The sequence below is a fragment of the Stegodyphus dumicola genome, chromosome 6 (genome assembly GCF_044657685.1).
Source record: "Stegodyphus dumicola isolate Sdum_Otavi_A_Nest chromosome 6, ASM4465768v1".
Taxonomy (NCBI): domain Eukaryota; kingdom Metazoa; phylum Arthropoda; class Arachnida; order Araneae; family Eresidae; genus Stegodyphus; species Stegodyphus dumicola.
In genome coordinates this window covers 101,459,309-101,481,189 of record NC_140773.1, presented here as the reverse complement: position 1 = coordinate 101,481,189, position 21,881 = coordinate 101,459,309, and the positions used below count along the sequence as shown (strand labels likewise).

At 33.9% G+C, this 21,881-nt stretch overlaps 1 protein-coding gene across 1 annotated transcript; it reads left to right on the top strand.

The window, feature by feature from the left end:
• Positions 1-7,093: 7,093 nt before the first annotated feature.
• LOC118185627 (uncharacterized) lies at positions 7,094-21,736 on the top strand. The gene is made up of 2 exons (XM_035355837.2): positions 7,094-7,373; positions 20,505-21,736. The coding sequence occupies exons 1-2, from the start codon at positions 7,332-7,334 to the stop codon at positions 21,210-21,212; spliced, it is 750 nt and encodes a 249-aa protein (XP_035211728.1). The 5' UTR covers positions 7,094-7,331; the 3' UTR covers positions 21,213-21,736.
• Positions 21,737-21,881: the final 145 nt, after the last annotated feature.

Here is a 21,881-nt window from a genome sequence, read left to right as displayed (position 1 = left end):
TCAACTCATTTCTTCAGGTATCCCCAGAAAAAAAAGTCGAATGGCATGACGCCTGGAGAACGGGCTCGCCATGAAATTGATCCACCTCATCCTTACTTTATACTTCATCAAGGAAATTACGCACATTGTGTAGCCCAATGACAAGGGGTCCATCCTGCTGGAAAAAGTATTCGGCTTCATTTCTTATAATTGCGCACACCAAATCATCCCAGAATATCGAAAAAAATGTCAGAGTTAATTGATGACTCAGAAAAAAAGAAGAGTCCAATTATTCTTATGAACTAATGTGCACCAAACGTTACTTTTAGGGCTACCTTGGTCAATTTCCCGTACAGAGTGTGGATTTTCTAGCCTCCAAGCCCTCCTGTTATGTCGATTAGTATCTTCTAAAACATGAAACATTGCTTCGTTGCTGACTACGATTTTCTGAAGGAAATGATCATCATTACTGATAAGGTCAAGAGTAGCTACAGAAAATTCCTTACGAATGACTTGATTATTAGGCTTAATTTTTACCCAAATTTGCAATTTACGCGCAGTCAGTTTCAACCACTCATGAACAATTTTATGAACAGTCGACCTGGGAATTCCTGTTTGTAGGCTGACATGGAGAATGGATTTATTAGGGCTGCGTACAACCACATCTCGAATTGCGAAAACATTTTCATTACTGATGCTTGGCTTTTCTGCACCTCCTAATGGAAAACATGTCTGATATTTCGAAACTGTTTCAACCATCTTTTAATTCATTTTTTCGTAGGTGGAAGTTTATTAAATTCATGCCCGAATCCCCTCTGAACTATTTTCGGAGACTGCGTTTCCCATAACCAGAGAAATCTCATTGCGTTTTACTCCACCACGCCATTTGTCTATAAACATAAAAGTTCCCTGTTACCATTCCCCAAAATTAGAATAAATGAAATTCCTTGGTTATATCAATATAAATTATTTCCAGTTATTTAGAAAAATTACGTTACGATTTTAACTTAGTTATCCGGTGATTAAATTATGGACACACTCTACGAGTTTTGAGAAATTAGTCAACACTCACAAAGTGTGTCTGTAATTTAATGTGCTTTAATGACTTTATACAAAATAATTTGCATTTATCATTATTCAATAAATATGAAATATACCCCTTACTAACGGAATATGTCACTATTTCCGCACGAAAAATAGATCTGAACTATCGTATTTATGTGCTACAAACACTAAAAAAATTGGGATTACAGCCTATCCGGATGTTTGAAAGAAAAAAAAAGGAGGCATATTTGTAAAGGTTAACTAGGTATTTATAGTAATACAGATTATTTTTTTGTTCATCATATTTTATTTCAACAAAAAATGAAATGGTTTAATTTCTGTAAAGATAAAATACTATATATATTGAAAAATGTAGAAAATCGGCTATTTAACATTTTTTACCAGCCATGTTTTAAAAGAAAGCTAAGGATTACTTTTATTTAATCCCTGAAAATTTCAAAATATTATGAGCAGGAGGGTTTTTGATATCCTAAATTAAATATTGGAAAAGTAATGATATTGAAAAAAATCAGTAAATTATATTAGGGATTCGGAATCAGATTTGCTGGAAAAATTGTTTTCCAATGGTGCAGAGACTGAAATTTTTGTAATAATTAAATCGTTAAGCATTGATTAAAAAAAATCTACGTGTTTAAAAACAAAAACAATCGCACTAATATTAAATAATGTTTTTTTGATTTAAAGCCAAAGTTATTGGCTTTTGTAAGCACGAGCTGGTGCCGACTATTAACGTTTACTTGGTCATTATTATTTGTAGTGTCCTCTACAGCCTTTCTCTGTCACTGTTTTACTTACAAGACACAGCGCCAGTTGTCTTTCAGAGTTCTGGTCTAATTGTTGTTTTTTCAATGGCGGGCACTTGCCTATAACGGCACTAGACACTAATAAGGACAGAAACAGTGACCATTTTCTTGTGGAGGCACCTAATAGGTGGCCACCGTTATCTCCTATGAAGGGATAGACAATTTTACATCCATGCCTTCTCCGGGATTCGAACCCGGGGCCTTTGGTATCGCAGTCAGGCTCCCCTAACCATTACTCCGTCTGGGCGGATATTAAATAAAATATACAGTCAAATATTTCGAAAGATGAAATTAAAATTAATAAACCTAAATTTCTAAACAGCTAAAAAGTACTTTCAACATTAAAGTATATAGAAGTTATAAGAGAAGAAAGAAACTGCAGCTTGATCTTGATATACAGATTTTAACTTAACTTCTCAAAGTATCTGAAGTTAAGTAACAGAGGAGGGACAAGATTGAGATAGCTGAGGCACTTGCCTCAGTGAACAACTTTAAGGAGCGTCAAATTAGCTACGAAAATTTAGAAATTAATTTTAAAAAACGGTACTATGGTTGTTGAGTTTCAACTCTCGAACACATCAAGACGTATCAAACGAGTCTGGAGTGGTAATCAATCCACCTGAATTGCGGAACTGCAATAGATACTATTTTGTAACATAAAAAATTGTTATTTTAACTCACGTACTGAAATTCGTTTAAGTTAGTTGCACTTAGCTAAGTTGCCAATACATTTATCCTTTCATCCTGAAGTATAGATCTTAGTGCTTTCCCCCAGAAGGTATAGTGGTTAGGGAAGCCTTCTGTGGTACCGAAGGGCTCGGGTTCGAATCCCGGAGAAGACGTGGGTGTTTGTAAATATATAGTGTCCGTGCAACATGGGGGCACTCTAAATATGCAGTGAGTCGAAAGTTTTGCCGTATGGATTGGAAGGGTGAGAGAACCCGGATCACCCCCCAGCGTGCTCTCCCTCAAATTTGGGGTGGAAAAGAGAAGTTCAACCTCTCTTTGGAGTAGGTTTTGGCAACCATTCTTCCATGTAAATGCACACAACAACAGCTCTTATTACTCTTCTCCATAACAAACTTTTCTACTTAACAAACAAGTCTACTGACTGAGTACGGACGATGATACAATTGCCTACTCTGACGCTTACAACAGGCCTAAAGCGTAGAGGTCCATTGGAAAAGCATAAGTAGGCTAAACAAGAGTGTTCGAAAATGAAATGTCCGTATTATCAGTTTTTTGCTTCCTTCTTCTAATTCTTGCCTTTAGAAAAGATGCGTGCGTAGCTTGAGGATTTGTTATGTTGTTCCCGTACTTGATATGTGTCAACATTGTGCAGTCTACAAGAAATAAGACAAACTCCGACATCTATATGTGTGGGGAACAGGGAACTCTTGATCATTGCTCTTTCTCATGCACCTTAAGTGAGGATAATCCCATAAAATTCCTACAAACTGATCTCCTGGCGTTCCAAAGGTTTCTGATTAAAGATAAACATCAGTGTCCAAAGTTTTATAAAATTATACGATGACTATCTTCCTGCGGCTTAGATCTTCATCAAGTATAAGTTCCTCAGGCTGCATAAATTTAATGATTTTTCTACATCTTGTGAATATGTTAAAAAAGATTCCTCTTGCGAACTTTATAAACTGTACTAAACTACTCCAGCATACCATTTTAAGTACCTTTTTCAAAATTATGTTGGTTTCTTGTCAAAATTATTTTCTGCAATCTCAAATTTTGCATTTAAAAAAAATTGAGCTCTTAGAATCTTGCAGTGTTTTTGATGTTATTCTCAAACGATTTGACCCGTACACATTTATTTAGTATTATTAGTACAGTATTTGAGTATTTGAGTTTTAAAAAATGACCAGTGCCCTCGCCGGGGATTCGAACCTAGACGTCTCTAATACGCACCGAGTGTTCTTCCATTACACCACGAAAGCATGCAGAAAAGAGGGAGAAAATACCTTATTACTCACCCTTAGGGCGACTGGGAATTAGGGGACTCAGTCACCATATCCTGAAGAATCATCATCCACCACCTCTTAGTTTGGGCCACTGTAGATTCATTAGGTTATTTGAAATAGGAGTTGAGAAAAATGAGCATTCCCTTTCCCAGGTCTCGAACCTGGATCTTCCTAATACGCTGGAGTTTACTACCGTTACATTCAGAAAGGAGGGGGAAAATACCTTATACCATAAGAAGTAAATTTCCTTTAGAAAGCTTCAGAGGCTTATCTTCTCAACCTTTAATTCGTGAACTTTGATAAACGCTTGCAATTTTTTTAGGGTTTGTTGGTATGGGAAGGCATTACTATTTGACCCATGGTACATCGCTGATGTCCCCCGTATTTTTACCTGTACCTGAATCTGGGGTACAGAGAGATGCATTTTACCTCAGACGAAGCAATGAATACTCAATATACTATCGCATATTGGGTACTACAAGTTCTAATGTTGTGTATGAACGCCCTCTGCATTCTGATTACATGACTGTATGCTGCTGTTTTGCTACTGACTTCATTCTTCGACCCTTTCTTCTCAAAGGGGATTATTCCTCATAGCCCATGGTTCCTCTTATTTCGATTGTGAGGTTTCTTGAAAGGTCGCCTTTATTGAAAAAACACACGAAGGTTGTCTGAATTGAAAGCAAGCATAACACGCAGTGGAGATGCAATCCCTTAAGAAATCCTTAGCACTACTGTTGAAAATGTTAAACGCTCTTTATAAACATTTAATTGACGCAAATGCAGTGAACATTGAACCGATGTTCTAATTAAATAGCGTTTTATGTTCCTAGTTATTTATATCACACCATCTCATCCGGTGATCCAATTTTGAATTATTTTTATCGCAGTTTTCCCCATGGTCTATACTATGCATGTACTAAGTTTTAAAGAAATATATCAACATAATAGGATCTTCATAGAGCTATATTCACTTTAATTATAATCAGCCCGTATATACGAAATAGTTTTCTTCAGAAAACCTTCCACGAAGACATTTTATCTTTAAGCAGATAGCCCTTATGTGCTTTGCTTTAGCCAGTTAACTTAAGTTAAATCAGTCACTTTTCAATCCATAACTTATCCATTAAAATTGTATACAACTAGAAGCCCATTGAAAGAAAACAGAAATTTAAAAATTGCATAGAATGAGAATTTACGCCGATGCACATTTCCTGCATTTATTTCTTACTTCAGCTCTTTAAACTATATATAAATAACTACAATAACTTAAATTAGTTATAGGAATGTGAAGCAAACGGAAAGCAAACATTTTGTTACCGAGAAAGGAAAATGCTTTAAATAATCCCACAAGTGTGACCAATTCGACAAGGATGTAAAATATTTTATTCACACATTACGCGTGAATAAAAATGAACTGAGATATCTGAATTAAAAATTTGTGTTAAAAATATTTAGATGCTAGATTTACGGATCAACAAATAGTATAGCAATTTAATTTGTTGTCTCCGAAGAAATACGATTTAAGTTATCAGGTATATCTAAAATTATTGAACATCCTATAGAATATTAAATTAATGTTGAAAATTCCAAAACATTTCCTACCCTTTGAATAAGATTCCATATTGGAGTCTCTTGCACAAGCTACAGAAATAGTTGCTTTATTACTGGAAAACAAAATAACTGAATCAAAAAGTATTTGTGACATTAGGTATAAATTACCCAGTTTGTATTTTTGCTTAGTAATCAAAGTTCAGAATCACAAAATAAGAGTTTCAAACTTTGATTTACCGACACATATCTCTCTTCTATAACGTATTTTTGTAATTACCACTGAAATACTGTATGAAAGAGTTTCAGAAGATCTTCCGAACGATAGCCAAGTAGCTGTACTTGAAAGTCATGAAAGAATTTACGAACTCAAAATATTTTATATATTCCCATTTTTCATTGTATCTAATAATACTTTTGTTCATTATAATTTTATTATTGACACACAATTAGTACACTAAAATTATAATATATGATAGATACTCACTCTCTCTCTCTCTCTCTCTCTCTCTCTATATATATATATATAATTTAAGGTGCAGTAATTAAACATAGGTTTTTATGCTCAGTAGCTATCAATAAACGTTGCTGAAAAGTGAAAAAATCCATTGTTCTCAGTTTTTTTTTTTTTTTGTCTTAAATAAAAATTTGCAGTACTTCGATAGTTATGAATATAAAATTACTTAGAATAAATTTTCATTCAGCGACGATTTATTTGTAATTAAACATTTCATTGTTACAATGGATAAATATGTCATATATCAAAAAAAATATTTAAAATTGACATTGGGCATTCATGAGACCCCTTCTTGGCTGATTCATAAATCAACTTCTTTTGCAAGAACACGAAGTTTAAAAAGTGAACAATGTTATCGGCAGAAACTTACAGATCAATGAAGAACTCAATTCCTATAGAAGTTTTATTTTTTTAAAAAAGAAGAAACGAAAGAAAAAGATAACTACATTTTAAGTTCTTTTCCACCCTTTCACTTACTCTCCTTTACTTGGAAATGCAATGCTTTTATCTTGAAAAGCATATGATTCTTATGCGTGTATATAGTAATCAAGGTCTTTAAAATCTGAAAAGAGTTACAATTTCTGAAATAGATGTAAAGACTCTCCTTTAGATGTCAGGAATTGTTAAAATTAAACATTTGGTATTAACGTAATGTTTAATAATAACGATTATCCCTCACCAAGGGAAAATTACGTACTCTTTGTCTGCCCTTCCTCGGACGCAATGAATTTCGTATCCTTAATGCATTTGCTTCCGACGAAAAGCTTCTTCGTCATATAAGCTATTTGATCTGTAATTGCGCATAAAAACCTTCCTAACCAAGAATAGCACCTGGTCATTCTCTTGGAAGTTACGTAAAATATAAGTCATATTTAACTGTTAAAACGATTTTAAATTTTCATCCCTGGATGATTTTTTAAAACATTATGCTATCCCAAATTATAGCATGCGTTTGCAACCGCGCCATATTTTACCTCATAAAGATAGAAAGATTTGATAAGAACCATTTCTTTGAAATAAATTTATTTTCAGATTTATCCTGTATTATGTGAATATGCTTAGCGCTTTATTTTCGACACTTCATATCTAAAAGATATCCGGTCTTGTAGATCACGGAAGACTAATAACATTAAAGATATAAAAATATTGATAAGATGAGAGTCCGGCGTTACCAATTTTCCTTTCTTAGCTTGCGAGGTGAAGAAAGCTGCTGCTTTACACGCAATGCTGGAATAATCTTATTTTGGATGGCTTTGAACATTCTGTCGTCTCTTTTATTCTACATGGCTGACTGAATATCGTGCCGAAAAACATTATTTCAGTAGAGCGACCATGCTAAAAATATGCCAGTGTTATAAAAGGTAAACGAATACTGGAGAAGAGCTTTCATTCAATGCCCCGACATCGAGGAAAAGGCATACTGTACATTGGAACAGTAGTGAGATGGTAATGAATTGGATAATGCGGAATGTAAAGATATATCAGGTGAGTGACAATCAATTTTTTTTAAGCATATAGAAATAGATAGCTTCCTTTTCCGATTTCAGCTTTTATAATAGCGTTACTATTTCAGTATAATTTTTATTCAATCAAATTTTGTTAGTTATTTGCTCTAAAATAACTCTTCTTTAATATAGCTAATCGAATAAAAAACATTTACATGACGAAAGGAAGGCGTTAACTGGAAGCTGCTATTTTTGATTTATTTTATTTATTCTTGAAAGAAGCATAGTATCAAATACAATAAATTCTCACTAAAATAACCGTAAATAGTTTCAGTAATAATAAACCGTAATTAAAAGAAATCTGAAGACTGGGAGTTACGTTTCGACCAGAATGACTGCATGGTTGATTTTAGTGGTTATCCCTATATGTAACGTAAGTACCAGCCAAGTTTCCTTAGAAAATTTGTCATAGTGTCATCCCTACACTTAGGCAGATAGCCTTCATGGATTTTGCCATAATCTGTTTACCTTTATATGGAACTACAGGCAATCATTCGAGAGGTATTTGGTCTTGGAAGCTTTTTGAAATACTTTATTCATATACAAATGGCAGATGTTTTAGACATATATATTTGTAATATATATGTCTAAAACATCATATACAAAGTACGAATTTCAGTCTTATAGGAACATATTTTATAATATGAAATCAAAAATGTAACGCGTTTAATAATAAATACCTGCTGTAATTCAACTTCGCAGGAAAATCACAAGCGACTGAAAGGTACTATTGCTCAGAAGCAATCTTTATCATACAAATATCACTTTCCTCTACTGATAAATTAATTCGACAACTATAGTAAAAGGAAAAGCGTTACTCTTAATAATGATAAACGTGTGGTTACTTTCAATTTAGATGGTTAAAAGTAAACCTAATGATTATAATTATATTTTTCATGGTAATTCTAATTCCCCTTTGAACCTAGCAGTTGTAAGACAGATATAGCAATTAATTAAATAAAGCTTATTCAGATGGATGGAAAAGATTATCATTTCAAGCAGTAGAGTAATGTTTATATCACATGAGAGTTCATTTTATGAGCAGTCATTATTTAACTATAAAATTTTCTCGGTATTGTTGCATACTATGGTTGCATGCAGATCTTCATTAGTAAACTAGGCCAGATGAACAGCAAAGAATGAATGTTTATTGAGATAAATAAGAACTCATTATACGATAATCATCTACAAATAACCGAAGGGCAAACAAAAACGTACTGTACGCCTGTCGGCCCTGATGTTTGTGTTGCTTTGTCCCCCATCGCATGCCAGAGCACAGGTGAATTAAGCACATGGACATCGCAGTTGGAACACCAGAGGAGTAGTCCTGCGTTCCCTTTACAGCTGAGTCTCAACTTAACATCCAGAAAGTTTCCCGAAGGGCAATGATATGACGAGAGCCAGGGAAATGCTATCGGGTGCCAGACACTCTCAAAAGAGAGCATTACAGAGGATGAAGTTTGTTTGTATGGGATCGAATAGCAACGAACGGCCGCACTGACCTCTATGTAATTCCTGGCGGTTCCGTCACAGCCGTCTGACATAGCGACCAAAATTCTACACCTTGTTGTGAAACCTTATTTCGCTGAAATGCATACCGATGTGATATTTATGGACGACAACGCCGGCCCGCATAGAGCTCGAGTGATTTAAAGTTACCTGGAGAGTAAAACTATTAACACATTTGCTGTGGCTTCCTAAATCACTGGACCTGAATCCCATACAGCATGTGTGAGTTATGTTGGGACGACGGATAGCAGGTCTCAATGTGCCGCCAGTCACCCTCCATGAACTCCGACATACATTACTATAGGAATGAGTGCTACTGCCACAAAAGCGATCAACTGCACTATTGCCAGCTTGCCTTGCCATTGTCAAGCATGCATGTCTGCTAGAGGGTATCATTTGCGTTATTAGCGTGATGTTTACGTTAAACATTCTTCTAAACCATTTAGTATTACTTGATGCGATGGTCGTAATACATGTGTATGCCTTTGCTTTATTGTTGGCTATATGGTCTAGTAATACCACGCCAAAATCTTGGATCAGTTTCACGCACGCCCATTAAATGGTTTTTGCTTTATTCCGTGTTTTGCTTTTGTTGCTTATTTTTTAGGAGTGTAAAATACGCGAATGTCTTGCAAACATGTCAGATATCTACATGAATATAAAAATGTAGGACGAATGATTTACCATGAAGTGAGAAATCCACTATACCGCTTCCTAGCCACATAGCTTAACTAGCAAACATGATATTTGATTTTCATTGGTTTGAATTATGAATTGCTTTGTGATGAATCTTATGTTATATCTGTATCTTAATTTAGAAGACTACAAAGACTATGAATCTGAAAAGAGAAATTTAAAATTTAGAAAATTATTTCCAATGCTTAATACTTATATGCGAGACAGTACTTCGTGAATTTAATGAATTTGTGGGAAAAAAAAAGCAGTTGATTTTTATTTAGTTAATTTTGGCAAAGCACCACGAGGGCTGTCAGCCTAAGGGGAGGGATGCCTTCGTGGAGAATGTTCTAAGAGAAACTGGCTCGTATACGTGTTAAGCATGTGGAAAACCACGAAAACGCCCACGCAACTAGCCTGTTCGCCGGGATTCAAGCCCTGGACCGACGTATCAATAGTCAGCAATTTTACCGCTCGCCCGCTGGTGAACCCCCAAAATAATGCAGAGCTAGTAAACTGATAATATTACTAAAAACACTCAGTAGTTGTCAACGACGTATTTTTTTATGCTAATCTATGTACTTTAAACACTTACTTTTATTTCATAGTTATCACAATGTGAACTTCTTTCATTCTTTATATTTTCGTACTTTGCTTAAATTTAAAAAAATTCAGTACATTGTATAATTCCACTATTATCCTTGTTGAGGAATTAACTCTTCAGTTTGGTATTATCTTGTCGTTATATAAATTTAAGATCACTCTTCATTCAAAGAAAGAAAACCCACTAATTATATCAACTTCTGAATTCAGTAATTCTTTATTCAAAATAATAATGAAATTTTCCTTATTCGAACCTTATTAAGTAAACTTTAATTTACTCGTTATATTGCTATATTTTTATAAAGGCTTCTGTTATTTTTCATTTTGTTCCTTTCTTTGCCAATACAAATTTTTGATTAAAATAAAGAGAATCATCATCATAAATTTCTAGGTAAAAGCGGCCGTTATATAACCCACATGATGGAAAGATATTTATCTACGTGTCAAGTATCTATAGCAAAAGCCTTTTAAGTTTTCTACTGTTGTAACGGGAAATAATCTAATAACCATTACACTAATTCAATTCGTTATTTTCATTAAAAAAAAAACAACGAGAAAAAAGGGAATGTTGCGGGAAACAGTCATTAATCCTTTCTGAAGACTAGATCCAATTTCTAACTAAGGTAAATAAAACTAGTTTGTTATAAAGCATTTATGTGAGGAACAATAAATTGAAACATACCAAATATAGCTTGCGTTTCAGATTTTACAACCTATTTCTTAAATAGTAGTTTTATATTAAGCAAAACTCAAATTATTGATAACTACCGATTTAAATGGAAATTTTTAACCATGTTTAAAGGATAAGCTTGTTGTGTCTTATATTTTTTGGAAGCACAAACTAAGCTTGAGACTGAATCTGAACGTAAGTGACTTATCGCTATGTCCAGTAAGCAAACAGAGACGTACGAAGGCTCTAAAAAACCCTTTAATTAAATTAAGGTAATTCAACAAAAGCCACTTCTTGTGCTTACAAACCAGGCAGCATTTATGGCGTAACTAAGGTAAAAAGTAATGAATTTAAACTAAAGCTAAGATACGTAAGTCTAAGACAGCCAGAGGCTGATGGATCGAATAACGCGCAAATTGCCTCAAATCTAATATCAGGATGACAGTCTTAATGGCGCAGTCCCTCAGACAGAATGCAGTCAAATTAAAAGAGTTTCGACTAGTAACGTGGCATTCTGTTAGGTAGCTAACCAAGTAGGCGGTCAGTTCAGTGTTTTTGAATTTTACTACGATTTTAATAGCTTGCTGTTTCAGGTACCTTCGGGTACGAAAAGATGTCCTTTTTTAGGACACCGGACGACTTTACTGACGAAGATGACCTGACTTCGAACCAGAACTCAGAATGCTCTTTTCGAGCTACAACATCACAACCTAAAAAATGAAAAAAAGAGGATTTTATCAAGAAAAACCCAAAGAAGAAAGTAAAGCAGATACCTCCTTTGACTCCTACTAATGAAGAAATACCTTTTGTAGAGCCAGAAAAGTAACAGCAATGATGAAATTCATTAAAGAACAAGGAACTGAAGCATTAATGGAAAGACTGAGGAAATCTCCTCAATTCGGAAGAACTCCAACATGGAAACGACAAGAAACAAGAAACGACGAAAAGTAGTATTGATGAAACGCAGAAACCAGCAACTGAAGAACCCTGGATTTCTCCAAAGAAAACCGCGAGAGTCTCGCAAAATCAAGATCCCATGGAAATCCTGCAAAGCAACCGCTTTAAAAGACTTGTTAACGCTAAAACTGATGATAAAGCCGAAATAAACTCAGATGAAGTACCCCCTCCAGATGAAGTATTGAAGCAACAAAATGTAGAATGGTTACAACTTGAAGAGCTCTGAAATTCGAGCAAAGAATAATTTGAAGCTCAAATTAAGACAAAATCAATCTTCGTGAACGTAAAATCCATAGAAGACTACAAAACCGTATTGCAACTTATGACGTCGAAAATCATACCCCACCATCCCTACCTAATGAGCCATGCAAAACCCTTAAGAATTATCTTGAAGAACCTCCCCGACAAACTTACAAGGGAAGCAATATTTAAAGATTTACAGAGACGAAAATATCCCATACTAAATGTGAAACAGTTCTGCAGATCCCGCAAGAATAATTCTGAAAAATTACCAATTTGGCTACTCGAGCTGAAGAAAGGTGAAAATGGATATGCTATTCACAATCTTCTTAATATGTTTAGTGTCAACATCGTAACTGAAAAAGATAACCCCAGAAAGAGACCGATAAAGTGGCACTCCCAGCACCTGTGCACAAATCAATAACACTGCTGTAAATGCGGACTATCCCATCGAAGTAATATGTGCCAGATGGGCAAAGATAAAAAAACCTACTTGCATTTTCCGTAAAGAAAATAACGTAAGCAATTACACAGGATGTGCGGTGTATAAGAAAAAATTGAGCAGAAACCAGCAGAATTCCAAAAGAAGACTGAAGACTTTCCACAGCTCGCAAACGCAGAAACTGATGAAGTTAAGAAAACTCCCAGGCCACTGTACAGTGAGAAAGTGAAAAGAAAACCTTCAATAATACCAAGAGAAGCAGAAGAGGCTATGTCTTGGTTACGAGACAAGAAGATACGAAGTTTCCTAGGAAACATTATTGAAGACCTGGAAAAATACGTAAAGCAAGATCCCCTTCAGAAAAACTTTCTGCAGGATTTAAAACCGCAATGTTCCTAATGAAGTTTTCTGATGAGGAGAATTAAGTTCTTTTCTCCACTAAATTTGATGAAATTAACGAACTTTATTTCTTATCATGATTGAACTCAAGCAGCATCGACTAGGGTCAGTTTTCGGGAGGGTGACCTTCCACGTGACCTGCCTGAACGTATCAGAGTACCTTGCTCCCTTCTACCAGCGCTAACTCTTGATTCGCCATTTCCTGATCCAGGCTTTCCACTTCCAGAACTTTGGTTTTCTTCTGTCTACCGCCACCGCCACCGAAGGGAGGTACATCAGCTAACTCTTCTTTTTTCTGATATCTCTTTCTGGGGTTATATAGCCTCCGTATGATGTTTTCCTGCTGCAGAACCCACCTGATTTCCCTTCAACGCAATATTCTTTTGGGAGTTCTTTCAAGACGGGGAAGTACTGTTCAATCCAGTAGAAGCTTAGTAAACTACCTTAGTATTATAGTACCTTCCAGCATGTCTTCGTGGTGTAATGGTTGCACACTCCACGCGTATTCGAGAGTTCAAGGTCCGAGTCCCGCCGAGGGCATTGCACATTTTTCGCATCTCCTGCTTCAAAATAACCTAGTGATTCCTCGAGGCATTTTATCCCTCCTTCCAGCATGCCTTCGTGGTGTAATGGTAGCACACTCGATGCGTATTGAAGAGGTCCAGGTCTGAGTTCCTGCGAAGGCACTGCATATTTTTCCTTCTCTTGCTTCAAAAATAACCTAATGATTCTACAATTGGCGCCCAAACTAAACTGTGCTGGGGGATTATTCCTCAGCACCAGAATTTTGCGAATGAATCCCCTAATTCCCAGTCGCTCTTTAAAAGTGGGAGTACATAAGATATTTCCTCCCTCCTTCCAGCATCCGGAGATACATAGAAGGAAATATAAAAAATTATAGAGATACGGATGTCTCTTTCCCTAAGAAATTTTATGGGGTTTAGTTGTCACTTTAGGTCAAAGCAGCTTTACCCTACGTGTTTTGAAAAGTTTTCGCTTTTCCCTATTTCTGCTAATTCAACAAAAATTAATTATTTCCTCTGTTATTTGCAGGATTAAATTAAAAAGGATATCAAAAACATCGATTTGCTCTCACTTATGCTATCTCAACAATTTTTGAAAGTTCAAATAATGTTTGCACAAGAATTTTAAGTTTATACTAATAACATGCCAGTGACTGTTACTAATCCTATTTCTAAAAAAATAATGTGATAAGTGCACCACATGACTTCCTTGTACGGAATACAAAATTATATGCATTTTTTCTTGCATTTCATTTAAAATTTATTGGATTCAGTTAAATCTACTTCATCGATAGCGAATAAACCACAATAGAATAAATGCACTCTTTAAAATTCACTATATTTGTTTATCATAGCGACACTCTGGCGCTAGGTTTAATTAACAGCCTTACATGTCTTTCATATTATAACTCAGGATGCATATAAATTTATATCATTTGAAGAATTATCTAATCGTTGCCACATGTTCTTCTCAAATACTATAATAAATCTAAAACAATGTGTAAAAGAAATTAAGCAAACAAAACAAAAAAGAGACAGTTTTCGAGAGTATTTCTCATTCAATTAATTCAGTTCTCACTTCCCGACAAGGCAAAAATACATAAAAACTCAAAACATCTATATTCAAAATTACGAAATAAATCTTAACACTTATTTCCTCGAATAAATTCCAGAATGGATTAAATATGACTTAATTCGTAATAATAAAAGTAGGCGTTATCTTTGTTGTTGCGAAGCTTAGTTTCTCTAGATTGGCAACAAATCCGATTTTTTTGCCAAGTTTAAAATGTAAACAAACATATCCGCCATCGCAAAAATAATTGGGCTTAGCTGCACTTAATAAACTTTTAAATTGTTGATAACTCCATAAATATTGCATGCAGATTTATTAAAGGCATAAAAACCTTAACCAGAAGATAAGAACAACATAATTCAATCGTTTTTAAAGCAAAAAATGCACAATTTACAAACATATAAGAGTAAAGAAACTGAGATCACTGAGCCGCGTAACAGAGTGGATATATATATACATATATTTATATACGTTTGGTGCGGCCGATTTCAACCAAAATACGAGGTACGTACTCCCCGAAAAATTCTCTTCAGAATTCAACGCACAAAAAATTCTCTTCAGAATTCATTTTAAATCAGTTTTATAGTTTTTTTGGTGCGAAAAGAGACATTTACTCTGTCCTTACGTACAGATGTCACACAAAAACATCGTGAAATTGCATTCGATAGCAGTCAAAATGATATTTTCGTTGAAAAATGATGCCTGAAACTTTTCACGATTACAATATTTCTTTTTTACTTCGTACAAGGAAGTAAAAAACAGCTTGAGAGATAATGTGTCAAATTAAGACTAAGCCAAGTGTTTCGACTCTGCCGTAACTGAGGAATTATGAGCTCTGGTCTCTCAAACTGCACCAGTCCAAAACCTTAAATGTTCCAAACTAATAATTTAAACTAATGTGTACAAGTTCAGATTAGAATCTCTATCACAAATGAGTTTAATAATGATGTCTAGAGTGTATACGAGCCAGTTTCCCTTAGAAAGTCCTCCGCGAAGCTATTCCTTCCATTAGGCAAATAACCCTGATGTGCTTTGCCGTAATCAAATAAACCAAACCAAATCATGATGTCTAACCTTTCATTAAGAAAGCAAATACCAAAAAAAAAATTCTGAATTTACTACATCATTGTTTAATATGGATTCTTGTTTTAGTTTAAAAAAAAGAAAAGAAAAAAAAATAGTAAACAGAATGCAGCTGAAATGTATTGATTCATTGTGAGAATCTAGGACATACTACTGATTTCCAATAAATGTTTACCTCTGATCACGTGGTTGATTTCATTTATTCTTATACAGATGATAATGATTACTTAGATATTGACATATCTATCCATATGGTGACAGAATGAAAAAATAACGGCAAACTTGCTCTATCTTTTTTCTTGCTTTTATAACTTTTTTTATCTAAATTAAAATTTTTAATTAAAGTTCTATTTTTATCATTGCAAGAATTTAAAGTAGAAGTACTTTGATCACCAAATCTGAAGGGGAAAAAAATGTACCTAATTTTTATGCATTAAACAGCTCTAAATTTCTTCCCCTTCAAACGAAAAGACCTTAAAAAAAGGATTTAAAAGTTCTTTCAACTCAGTACCTAATTTAACTTGGAGTAGTAAGTAAATTACTTAATTAAAGGAATTTAGAATTGTTTACAGATTCATATGGAGTTTCTACGTATCTAAATATAGGTCTGATGGACGCAAAGGAATTGCGTTTAAAATTCTAATAATAAACGCAGAAGTTTTTTTTCCCTTGTAAAGTTAAAACAAACCATGTTCCTCTAAAAATAGTTTTAAATAGACTTTATAGAAAGAATAGAAGAATTTAGAGCGTAAATATTTTTTTACGATTTCATTGGATTAAAAATATTAGCTTGTTAACAAGCAAGCTTTTTTTTTTTTTTTTTTTTTTTGCCAGGCGTGAAATGGGCTAGAAATGAATATATTTTTGTTTGGGAGAAAAATCTTAATTTCTGTGTTTGTAAAATTACAAGATTTTATATTTCTAATCTACTTTTATATGACTTCTCTTATCCTAGAAAGCGTACTTTGTATCAGAGCTTTCAGTTATGGAGTCTAAGAGCATTTTGCACAATATTCATGAAAACTCAACATACTTTCGAAATGGTATGTTTTCCGATAATGAAGAAGGATGTGTAAAATTTAGTACTTACGTGTGAACGTACGTACGTATGTGTGTATCTCGCATAATTCAAAAACGAATAGCTTCAGAACATTGAAATTTTGTATGTGGGACTTCTATAACATGTAGATGTGCACCACCCTTTTTGGTTGCAATCGGTCGCCCCAGAAGAAATATATGTATATACGTATGTATCCAATCTGTTACTCGGCTCAGCGAGCTCAGTTTCTTTATTCTTATATATTTGTAAATTGTGCATTTTTTGCTTTAGAAAGGATTGAAGTATGTTGTACTTATCTTCCAGTTAATGTTTTTATGCCTTTAGTTAACATGTATGTTATAGCTGTACAATTATGAACAATTTAAAAGTTGTTTAAGTGCGGCTAAGCCTAAATATTTCTACCATAGCAGCCATATATGTTTACATTTAAAACTTAATAATGGATTTGTTGCCAATCTCGAGATTTTAAGCTTCGCAACAACAAAGTAACGTCTTCTTTTATTATTCCGATTTAAAATATGCTTAATCCATTCTGGAATTATCATTTAAGTCATTGCATTATCCCATTTATTGACTCAGCATAGCGTCCAAAACAAATTTAATCAGTTCCTACGCCTTCAGTGTCTTTTTGCTGAGTAATAGCAAAAGCAGACTTTCAGTTTTGTGCACCGAAAAATCTGTATTGTTTCCCGCTGGCCGAATTGCTTGTTTTTGCGTAAAAACTGTAATTGGATAACTCTTTTTTTTTTTTTTTTTTTTTTTTTTTTTTTTTTTTTTTTTAAATTTTTAACTGTATGACAACGTTGTACAGAAAAATAATTTTTATCTCCAGCGCGTGAGACTCTATGTATCCGAAATTCTAAAGTCTTGAACTGAATTTTATGGTTTAAGTGCGAAGAACATGATAAAAAGGAAAAAAAATCTGAAAGTTTCAGATTTTAAATTACGTCCAAAGGGGCGTTTTTTAACTTTTTGTGTGTACCTTTATTTATTAAATATCATGTTCTTTGCACTTAAGCCATAAAATTTAGTTCAACAGCAATGTCGGAAAATAATTTAAAATGAGTATATCTTTAGAATTTCCGATACACAGTTCCGTGGGCTAAAGATAAAAAGGATTTTTTCCCGCGTAGCTCCATTGCTCGCTTTTAAATCGTAGCTGCCATTGCTCGCTTTTAAATCGTTGAGTTTGTTAATAAAAAAATTCGTTAAAGTTTTGAAAAATATGAAATAGATAATTAAACAAAGTCCAAATTTTAAATTTGGGCTTTCAGATGCCCATATTCGCAGTAGGGTTACGTCATTCAAAATTGGGTGGCTCTATGTTTTCCACAAATCGAGAAACATACGTACATTTATGCAGATTCTTCATTATTTAATTTCTTCAAATATAATACAGGGCGATAGCATTTGGTGTCAACGATTTGAAAAGATATACAGCTTTTTAAAGTTTTCAACGCAAAATCGCAAAACGGAAACAATAGTCCTTCAGGGACAAAGCCTCTTTGGACTAACAAAGGTAACACACAAAATGTTAAAAAAACGCCTCTTTGGCAGTAATTTAAAATCTGAAACAATTCAGATTTTTATTTCTTTTTATTTTTTCCTTGCCGCTAAGTGAGAACTGAATTAATTGAATGAGAAATATATCTCTAATGAAATTTGAGGAAATAACTGTTTCATATTAACAGAAATTACTGTCGCCAGTCTGTTTCGGAGACAGAAGAATGTTTATGAGTGGCGCATGCGCATTAGGTAAGCAGCGCTGAATCGTCTGTGAAAAACTGTTTATTGTTTTTTTGTTTAATTTCTTCTATGCATCTTTTTAGATTTATTGTAGTCTTTGAATAGAATACGTTCCAACGATTAGATAATTCTTCAGATAATATAATTTTTGTTCATTCTGAGTTATAAAATGAATGTGTGTGTGTGTGTGTGTGTGGGATTATGGCAAAGCTTCGAGGGCTATCTGTCTAAGGGGAGGGATGCCTTCGTGGAGGACTTTCTAAGGGAAACTAGCTCGTATACACGTTACACATGGGGAAAACCACGAAAACGCCCATGCAGCCAGCCCGTTCGCGGGATTCGAACCTCGGACCGAACTACCAGTGTTCAACGACTTTACCGCTCGGCCGCTGGTGGGCCTATAAAATGAATGAGATGTAACGCTGTTAAGTGAACCTAACACCAAAGTATCGCTATGGTAAATAAATATAGTGAATTTTAAAGAGTGCATTTATTCTATTGTGATTTATGCGCTATTGACGAAGCAGATTTAATTCAATTCAACAAGTTTAAATAAAATGCAGGAAAATTGAGTATAATTTAATATTCCGTACAAGGAAATCATGTGGCGTACACATCATATTTTTTTATTATTACATATTTTAAATTTTTTCATACTTATGCTAAATAAAATAATACAATAGCATAATCATAAATATTTAAAAACAGCATATCTTTTAAATTCCAGATTGAGTCTTAATTATTGTCAAGTATTTTCGTACTAACCATAATTCTTTAAAAGTGACAGATGGCGTCAGATTTGTTGATAACATCATTTTCTTTGTGCTGCCACATATTTTTTTACATTTGCTATGTCACACCTTTAAAAATAATACATGGCGATTACATTTGGTGGCAACATCGTTTCATTTTGACAAGTGATAGATGTAAAAATGTGATACGGAAAAAATAGTGATGATCGAGAATATAAACATTGATAAAGAAATTACCTTGTTTACAAGTCGAATAATTCGAAAATGCCATTGTGATTTCTAAGTTATACACAGACTTTTAAGATCAGGAAATTACGTCATTCTGCTTTCTCGAGGATATATAATTTGACAGTTTTCTGATGATACCTTCCCAAGCAAATAATCATTTCCCTGAAAATACTCCTGTTTATGCAATGGTCATATGCGATGGAAAGTTCAAAGCTCTCACAGGAATAACGACTCAAATCGCCATTTAAAGTGAACCTGGACTTACCGAGAACAGCGTTTAGGCAAGGTCATATTGGTCTCATTGCTGGTATTACACCTTCCTAATAGAGAAGTTGCATTAAATACGGCGCAGTACATTCCACTTCTCACATAAAAACCATGCTTGTGAAGAATTTGTTAAGCAAGGTAGATCGACTTATTCCAGCATCAATGATCTAAGAAATCTCAAACAAACTATGTAGCGACTGAGAATGGTTTCTTTACGCCGGTTTAGGGATACTATACTTACTTTCGGATGACGTTGATCAACAACGTGATTAACATTTTCGCGATAAATAAAGTTCTTTTGAGATCAGACTTTGAAATGTACAAAATTGTTTTATCCTCCTAGACTACATTTAGGTGCCTCTTCTAGCCTTCAGCTAAACGGTATCTTTCACACATGATTGACATACAGCATTGTCTATTTTAAACGTTACAGTTTTATGTTTAATTAAGATGCGGGTGGATGTTCGAATATGTTTCACTTTATGATTTTTTTATATTTGGCTTCCTTTAGATTCTGTGCGCATATACTTGCACATCAGGTGATTTTTATGTTTCATAACATAAACCTACCACAAATAATTGTAGTAGCTAATGAAATTTTAATTAGCTTTTGTACAGCTAGAAGCAAGTACTTTTACAATTATGATCACTTTTAAAATTTTTCTTTAATCTTAGCACAAATATTTAAGAAATTTCATATTCTTTCATTGTTATTATTTAATCGTCATATGTTGTCATCTTTAACTCTCATATGTAAAATTTCTGTTATTAGTATGCTCATAAAATCTTTAAACTAGTATGCATCATTACAGAAACCATTTATTAATCATTACAGAAACCATTTATTGAAACAAACTTATAAATTTATTTTCTTTGTTCAACAGGTTTTCTCATTTTTATATTTCTGGACAGTTTTATCCTTGCCACCTGTTATAAAAGCTAATGATGATATACCAAGACCCCTCATAATATCTTTGCCAATTAACGTCCAGGCAAGCATGCCGACTCAGCCTTATAATACGGAAGACAACAGTGAAGAAGAAGAACCAGGTGAACAAAGACTAGCTCCTAGAACTTATGATCCATTCACAGATAACGAATATCAACAAGAAGACAACAGCGATTCGAATACTAATTCGAATCAAAGATCGAATTTCCTCACTTGGAACCCAGGCGACAAATTCATGGTCTTGCAAATCAATGATTACATTGGAGCCAAAACACAAGATCCTAATGATTCGGAGGAATCTGAAAAAACGGAGGACGTTAAGGTAAGAAAAAGAAATCGTGGTCCTCCCATTGAGGATGCTTTCGATTTCGAAGACTACAGAAGACTACCTTCTCAGTCCAGACGTAGAATAGAGTCATCTAAAAAAGCTAGAACGTCTAACAAGAGGCCAAAACGCCCCATGAGAGAGAGGGAAGAGAGAAATTATAGCGAGGAAGATACTGAAAGCGATGTGTATGGCACAGATCCTGTAGTTCATTACATGAGAGATAAAAAGAGAAAGAATAGAAGAACTTTCGATTTTGGTCCAGTACAAGAGGATGATAGTGATGACTTTATTATGAGGAAGTGGTGGAACTATTAAATACTGTAACATAAAATAACATACGCTAGGAATAGTTTCAAATAGGAGACAACTAAATAAGAATTAAACAACATTTAATTATCTCATAAGCTGCAAAAAACTGAAAATGAAGCTTTTCTGCCTCGTGTTTAATGTTTGGATAACGAGGTCGCGCTTTTGTTATTTTAGCGTAATAAAGTAAGTTCAGTAAATATCTTGACTTACAAAATTTATAATTTAATAAAGCATATTTACTTATATTTATATAAATCGGTAAAAAATAAATGAAATAAAAATAAAGGATAACATATTAAAAAAGCGAATAAAAACCGTTCCTTTTCTACAAAGTTGTAGTAAGAAATAGCAAGATACCCATCGAAACGAAGATCTTTCTTATGTACTGCTCTTCTGAAAAAGTGTAAGTTGTTATTCTGTCTCTGTAAATATGTCTTAAGTGATGATATTATTATGTGTCATATACTGATGTTGTCTGTGACAGAACATCATAAAGAAATTTGTGTCCTTGTGTCAATAAATGTATTTTCAATACACCTCCATTTGAATGATTCCACTTAAGAAATTTAAGTAACAGTTAATTAAACAAATTTATGCACAAAGGTAACCTTCAGCTCGTAGTATGACTACATATTTACAAAAAAGGGTACAAATTTTATATAATTGTAATACATA